Source organism: Salmo salar, chromosome 18 (genome assembly GCF_965601325.2).
Source record: "Salmo salar chromosome 18, fSalSal1, whole genome shotgun sequence".
NCBI classification, from domain to species: domain Eukaryota; kingdom Metazoa; phylum Chordata; class Actinopteri; order Salmoniformes; family Salmonidae; genus Salmo; species Salmo salar.
The window spans coordinates 62,370,531-62,378,660 of NC_138308.1; the positions used below are offsets into that span (position 1 = coordinate 62,370,531).

At 44.5% G+C, this 8,130-nt stretch overlaps 1 protein-coding gene across 1 annotated transcript in view; it reads left to right on the plus strand.

Annotated features, from left to right (window-relative positions):
* The window catches only part of LOC106577471 (uncharacterized), a gene marked incomplete at its 3' end in the record, with an annotated part of 369,416 nt that overhangs the window by 22,561 nt on the left and 338,725 nt on the right, over positions 1 to 8,130 (plus strand). The window contains exons 5-7 of the mRNA XM_082964554.1: positions 4,845 to 4,972; positions 6,624 to 6,758; positions 7,122 to 7,340. Coding sequence (XP_082820680.1) covers positions 4,845 to 4,972; positions 6,624 to 6,758; positions 7,122 to 7,340 — 482 coding nt within the window. The remainder of the gene's footprint in view (positions 1 to 4,844; positions 4,973 to 6,623; positions 6,759 to 7,121; positions 7,341 to 8,130) is intronic.

Sequence of the window (8,130 nt, forward strand, 5' to 3'; positions counted from 1 at the left end):
CCAAGAATGAGGTTAACAGGATGAAAAGACAGGGCCAAGAATGAGGTTAACAGGATGATAGAGAGGGCCAAGAATGAGGTTAACAGGATGATTGAGAGGGCCAAGAATGAGGTTAACAGGATGAAAAGAGAGGGCCAAGAATGAGTTTAACAGGATGACAGAGAGGGCCAAGAATGCGGTTAACAGGATGAAAAGAGAGGGCCAAGAATGAGGTTAACAGGATGACAGAGAGGGCCAAGAATGAGGTTAGCAGGATGATAGAGAGGGCCAAGAATGAGGTTAACAGGATGAAAAGAGAGGGCCGAAAATGAGGTTAACAGGATGACAGAGAGGGCCAAGAATGAGGTTAACAGGATGAAAAGTTAGGGCCAAGAATGAGGTTAACAGGATGATAGAGAGGGCCAAGAATGAGGTTAACAGGATGATAGAGAGGGCCAAGAATGAGGTTAACAGGATGAAAAGAGAGGGCCAAGAATGAGGTTAACAGGATGACAGAGAGGGCCAAGAATGCGGTTAACAGGATGAAAAGAGAGGGCCAAGAATGAGGTTAACAGGATGACAGAGAGGGCCAAGAATGAGGTTAGTAGGATGATAGAGAGGGCCAAGAATGAGGTTAACAGGATGAAAAGAGAGGGCCGAAAATGAGGTTAACAGGATGACAGAGAGGGCCAAGAATGAGGTTAACAGGATGACAGAGAGGGCCAAGAATGAGGTTAACAGGATGAAAAGAGAGGACCAAGAATGAGGTTAACAGGATGACAGAGAGGGCCAAGAATGAGGTTAACAGGATGATAGAGAGGGCCAAGAATGAGGATAACAGGATGATAGAGAGGGCCAAGAAGGAGGTTAACAGGATGAAAAGAGAGGGCCAAGAATGAGGTTAACAGGATGAAAAGAGAGGGCCAAGAATGAGGTTAATATGATGATAGAGAGGGCCAAGAATGAGGTTAACAGGATGAAAAGAGAGGGCCAAGAATGAGGTTAACAGGATGATAGAGAGGGCCAAGAATGAGGTTAATACGATGATAGAGAGGGCCAAGAATGAGGTTAACAGGATGAAAAGAGAGTGCCAAGAATGAGGTTAATACGATGATAGAGAGGGCCAAGAATGAGGTTAACAGGATGATAGAGAGGGCCAAGAATGAGGTTAACAGGATGATAGAGAGGGCCAAGAATGAGGTTAACAGGATGAAAAGAGAGGGCCAAGAACCATTATTCCACTGACAACATATTTGCGAACAGGAACAATCCAAGTAAACTATGGAAGTTTTTGAAGCAGTTAGGATACAGTACAGATAATTTATTCCATAACAGTCTAAACTAACATATGGAATTGTTTTAAGATTGTCATACCAAGGATAATTTAGCTATTGTCTAAGCTTAAGATGGTCATACCAATGATAATTTAGCTATTGTCTAAGCTAACATGTGGAATTGTTTTAAGATGGTCATACCAAGGATAATTTAGCTATTTGATTTGGAATTTTAGGACTCCTTTAGTAAAAAAACAATTGTAAAAAATAATTTGATGAAACATTGATTTTGGCCTTTCTGCTAAAATCAAATCAAATCAAATGTTATTGGTCACATACACATATTTAGCAGATGTTATTGTGGGTGCGGCAAAATGCTTGTGTTCCTAGCTCCAACAGAGCAGTAGTATCTAACAATTCATGTGTAAAGCTGTATGTAAGATGTAAGAAGGGCTTTATTAATACATTTGATTGATTGATTGTATGTAAACATTATTTAAACATAATTAAAGTGACTAGGGTTCCATTATTAAAGTGATTTCAAGTCTATGTATGTAGGGCATTAGCCTCTAAGGTGGAGGCCGGCTAGGGATTGCTATTTAACAGTCTGATGGCCTTGAGATTGACATTTACATTTACGTCATTTAGCAGACGCTTTTATCCAGAGCGACTTACAAGTTGGTGCATTCACCTTATGATATCCAGTGGAACAACCACTTCACAATAGTACATCTATATGGCGCGAAATACAAATACCTCAAAAATGCTATAACTTCAATTTCTCAAACATATGACTATTTTACACCATTTTAAAGACAAGACTCTCGTTAATCTAACCACATTGTCCGATTTCAAAAAGGCTTTACAGCGAAAGCAAACCATTAGATTATGTCAGGAGAGTACCCTGCCAAAAATAATCCCACAGCCATTTTCAAAGCAAGCATATATGTCACAAAAACCAAAACCACAGCTAAATGCAGCACTAACCTTTGATGATCTTCATCAGATGACACTCCTAGGACATTATGTTATACAATGCATGGGTGTTTTGTTCAATCAAGTTCATATTTATATCAAAAACCAGCATTTTACATTAGCATGTGATGTTCAGAACTAGCATACCCACCGCAAACTTCCGGTGAATTTACTAAATTACTCACGATTAACGTTCACAAAATACATAACAATTATTTTAAGAATTATAGATACAGAACTCCTTTATGCAATCGCAGTGTCAGATTTTAAAATAGCTTTTCGGTGAAAGCACATTTTGCAATATTCTGAGTACATAGCCCGGCCATCACGGCTAGCTAATTTGACACCCACCAAGTTTGGCCCTCACCAAACTCAGATTTACTATAAGAAAAATTGGATTACCTTTGCTGTTCTTCATCAGAATGCACTCCCAGGACTTCTACTTCAACAACAAATGTTGTTTTGGTTCCAAATAATCCATAGTTATATTCAAATACCATTTTGTTTGTGCGTTCAGGTCAGTATCTGAAGGGTGACGCGCGAGCGCATTTCGTGACAAAAGATTTAAAAATATTCCATTACCGTACTTCGAAGCATGTCAAACGGTGTTTAAAATACATTTTTATGCAATTTTTCTCGTAAAATAGCGCTAATATTCCAACCGGGCGACGTTTTATTCATTCAAAGGCTGAAAGAAAAAAATGGAGAATTCACATGAACACGCATCTCCAGTGTCACTGTTCTCAGCCTGACCACTCACAAAATCTCCTGCTGTTTTTCGCCCAGAGACAGGAAAGACGTCATTCCACTTTCTGGCGCCTTCTGAGAGCCAATGGAAGCCTTAGAAAATGTCACGTTACAGCAGAGATGCTGTATTTTCGCTAGAAATGCCACAGAAGGAGAACAAATTGTCAGACAGGGCCACTTCCTGTATGGAATCTTCTCAGGTTTTGGCCTGCCATATGAGTTCTGTTATACTCACAGACACCATTCAAACAGTTTTAGAAACTTTAGAGTGTTTTCTATCCAAATCTACTAATTATATGCATATTCTCGTTTCTGGGCAAGAGTAGTAACCAGTTTAAATCGGGTACGTTTTTTTATCCGGCTGTGCAAATACTGCCCCCTAGCCCCAACAGGTTAAATCACTAATCCAGGGTAATAATTTATCCATGGAGCTAAAACAAACAATACAGGTACATCTCAATGGTGGCATTGGCAGGGGCTCTTGTTCACTGCCACTTTATGCATGCTCTTCCTGGTACAATAGTGCCCCCAAGATCATTAAAAACAAACTGCGGACACCTCAAAACTAATTTGTTAGTATTATTCTTAGACTTCCAGCACATACTGATCTTGACCATTCGCACTTTGAAAGCCACAGATGGCTCAAAGTGGAGGAGTCTCTGTCAGTCTCTCTCCTCAAAGTGGAGGAGTCTCTGTCAGTCTCTCTTCTCCTCAAAGTGGAGGAGTCTCTGTCAGTCTCTCTCCTCCTCAAAGTGGAGGAGTCTCTGTCAGATCAAGTTTTGTCTTGTTCATCAGATTGTCCACAGTATGGTCCCCAAGCACCTTAAAACAACTTTAACTTGGTCAGGGATAACAATAACTATTCCACTACAAGGAATGAAACCAACACTGTTCCTTTTAGATTTAAGAGTGGTATGTGAAAAGATAGCTTTTTGTACTCGCCTGACATTCTTTGGAATAGTCTTCAAAAATAACTAGAAATTCATAACCTCCATGGTCGGTTTCAAGTTCTCAATGAAAAAAATCTCTAAGTAGCAGCATGTCTGAAAAGAGAGCAGTATGCCTACAGTATGTGGGAGAAGAGAGAGCAGTATGCCTACAGTATGTGGGAGAAGAGAGAGCAGTATGCCTACAGTATGTGGGAGAAGAGAGAGCAGTATGCCTACAGTATGTGGGAGAATAGAGGGCAGTATGCCTACAGTATGTGGGAGAATAGAGAGCAGTATGCCTACAGTATGTGGGAGAAGACAGAGCAGTATGCCTACAGTATGTGGGAGAATAGAGAGCAGTATGCCTACAGTATATGGGAGAAGAGAGAGCAGTATGCCTACAGTATGTGGGAGAAGAGAGAGCAGTATGCCTACAGTATGTGGGAGAAGAGAGAGCAGTATGCCTACAGTATGTGGGAGAAGAGAGAGCAGTATGCCTACAGTATGTGGGAGAAGAGAGAGCAGTATGCCTACAGTATGTAGAAGAAGAGAGAGCAGTATGCCTACAGTATGTGGGAGAAGACAGAGCAGTATGCCTACAGTATGTGGGAGAAGAGAGAGCAGTATGCCTACAGTATGTGGGAGAAGAGAGAGCAGTATGCCTACAGTATGTGGGAGAAAAGGACTACTGGCTGCCTACTGGGTTTTCTATTGTGTAGAAGATATTGCCCTGTAAATATTAGGGATTGATTGTTGAATATAGTAGGGCTGAATAAGACAAGGGTGATGTACCTGTCCAGAGGTGGTTATTATGGAACTGAATTATATTTCTGTCATTGTTTGCGTCCTCTACCACTGGAGTGCTCGTATGTCTGTTTTAACATTTTATAGTCAATTCTACCAATCAAACTCTATGGCCTTCCTCTCTCTCTCTGTGTAGACAGCTGTCTTTCTGGGCCCTGCTTCCCTGGGGTCTCCTGCCACTCTGGGACTGATGGCTCATGGGAATGTGGGCCCTGTCCACTGGGTTACCATGGAAATGGCTCTGTCTGTGAAGACCAGGATGAAGTAAACACACACACACACACACACACACACACACACACACACACACACACACACACACACACACACACACACACACACACACACACACACACACACACACACACACACACACACACACACACACACAACCTCTATCTCTGTGTGAGTAATGTGTGTTGCAGGGTGTGTGTAACCTCTCTCTCCTGCAGTGTGTGTTGCAGGGTGTGTGTGTAACCTCTCTCTCCTGCAGTGTGTGTTGCAGGGTGTGTGTGTAACTTCTCTCCTGCAGTGTGTGTTGCAGGGTGTATGTGTGTAACCTCTCTCCTGCAGTGTGTGTTGCAGGGTGTGTCTGTAACCTCTCTCCTGCAGTGTGTGTTGCAGGGTGTGTGTGTAACCTCTCTCCTGCAGTGTGTGTTGCAGGGTGTGTGTAACCTCTCTCTCCTGCAGTGTGTGTTGCAGGGTGTGTGTGTAACCTCTCTCTCCTGTAGTGTGTGTTGCAGGGTGTGTGTGTGTAACCTCTCTCCTGCAGTGTGTGTTGCAGGGTGTGTGTGTAACCTCTCTCTCCTGCAGTGTGTGTTGCAGGGTGTGTGTGTAACCTCTCTCTCCTGTAGTGTGTGTTGCAGGGTGTGTGTGTAACCTCTCTCCTGCAGTGTGTGTTGCAGGGTGTGTGTGTAACCTCTCTCTCCTGTAGTGTGTGTTGCAGGGTGTGTGTGTAACCTCTCTCCTGCAGTGTGTGTTGCAGGGTGTGTGTGTAACCTCTCTCTCCTGCAGTGTGTGTTGCAGGGTGTGTGTGTAACCTCTCTCTCCTGTAGTGTGTGTTGCAGGGTGTGTGTGTAACCTCTCTCTCCTGCAGTGTGTGTTGCAGGGTGTGTGTGTAACCTTTCTCCTGCAGTGTGTGTTGCAGGGTGTGTGTGTAACCTCTCTCCTGCAGTGTGTGTTGCAGGGTGTGTGTGTAACCTCTCTCCTGCAGTGTGTGTTGCAGGGTGTGTGTGTAACCTCTCTCTCCTGCAGTGTGTGTTGCAGGGTGTGTGTGTAACCTCTCTCTCCTGCAGTGTGTGTTGCAGGGTAAGTGTGTAATCTCTCTCCTACAGTGTATGTTGCAGGGTGTGTGTAACCTCTCTCTCCTGCAGTGTGTGTTGCAGGGTGTGTGTAACCTCTCTCCTGCAGTGTGTGTTGCAGGGTGTGTGTAAGCTCTCTCCTGCAGTTTGTGTTGCAGGGTGTGTGTGTAACCTCTCTCCTACAGTGTTTGTTGCAGGGTGTGTGTAACCTCTCTCTCCTGCAGTGTGTGTTGCAGGGTGTGTGTAACCTCTCTCCTGCAGTGTGTGTTGCAGGGTGTGTGTAAGCTCTCTCCTGCAGTGTGTGTTGCAGGGTGTGTGTGTAACCTCTCTCCTACAGTGTGTGTTGCAGGGTGTGTGTGTAACCTCTCTCCTACAGTGTTTGTTGCAGGGTGTGTGTAACCTCTCTCTCCTGCAGTGTGTGTTGCAGGGTGTGTGTGTAACCTCTCTCCTGCAGTGTGTGTTGCAGGGTGTGTGTGTAACCTCTCTCTCCTGTAGTGTGTGTTGCAGGGTGTGTGTAACCTCTCTCTCCTGCAGTGTGTGTTGCAGGGTGTGTGTGTAACCTCTCTCTCCTGCAGTGTGTGTTTCAGGGTGTGTGTAACCTGTCTCTCCTGTAGTGTGTTTCGCAGGGTGTGTGTGTGACCGAGTGTGTGAATACAGACCCAGGGTTCCACTGTCTCCCCTGCCCCCCCCGATACCACGGCAACCAACCCTACGGTCTCGGACTGGAAGACGCCAACAACACCAAACAGGCCAGTGTGTGTGTGTGTGTGTGTGTGTGGTGTGTGGCGTGTGTGTGTGTGTGTGTGTGTGTGTGTGTGTGTGTGTGTGTGTGTGTGTGTGTGTGTGTGTGTGTGTGTGGTGTGGGTGTGTTTTGACTGTAAGTGTGTGTTGTAATTATAAGTGTGTGTGTGTGTGTGTGTATGTGTATGTGTATGTGTGTGTGTGTGTGTGTGTGTGTGTGTGTGTGTGTGTGTGTGTGTGTGTGTGTGTGTGTGTGTGTGTGTGTGTGTGTGTGTGTGTGTGTGTGTGTGTGTGTGTGTGTGGTGTGGGCTATGGGTGTGTTTTGACTGTAAGTGTGTGTGTTGTAATTATAAGTGTGTGTGTGTGTTTAGGTCTGTGAGCCCCACAACCCCTGTAGAGATAATACACACCGTTGCAGTCAGCATGCAGAGTGTGTGTACCTGGGCGTGGCGTCGGAGACTGTGTATCGGTGTGTGTGTGGCGTTGGCTTCGCTGGGGACGGCTTCCTGTGTACTGAAGATTCTGACCTAGATGGCTGGCCCAATCATATCCTTCCCTGCCACCACAACACAACCTACCACTGTCTACAGGTACACACTAACACACACACACACACACACACACACACACACACACACACACACACACACACAACACAACCTACCACTGTCTACAGGTACACACTAACACACACACACACCCAGGCACACACATAACACACACAACTGTATACGCTTAAGATTCACTTCGAAATAGGACATCTGTCGGGAGATGCCTTTAAAACCTGCCACTAGGGGCAACGGTGAGCACTATTACCATCCAGTAGGCTTGGAGTTTACTGGGCCGTTGTGGACAGGGATGGCGGATGTGCGAACAGTTAGACAGAACACTTCCACGTCCCACCACTAGGGAGCAGCATACACTAGGCCAGGTGCTGAGAGTGACAGTCAGTAATTGGTCACAGGTGTGAGAGATTGGGATTGGCTTTTGTATGTATGAATTATTATTATTATTATTATAATAATTATTATTATTATTACTATTATTATTATTATTATTATTACTATTATTATTATTATTATTATTATTATTATTATTATTATTATTATTATTATTGGGCTGGCCTAGCTATCCCTGGACCGTGGTTAGCTGTCTCCTAGCTATCTCTGAACCATGGTTAGCTGTCTCCTAGCTATCCCTGGACCACGGTTAGCTGTCTCCTAGCTATCCCTGGGCTGTGGTTAGCTGTCTCCTAGCTATCCCTGGACCATGGTTAGCTGTCTCCTAGCTATCCCTGGACCATGGTTAGCTGTCTCCTAGCTATCCCTGGACTGTGGTTAGCTGTCTCCTAGCTATCCCTGATCCACAGTTAGCTGTCTC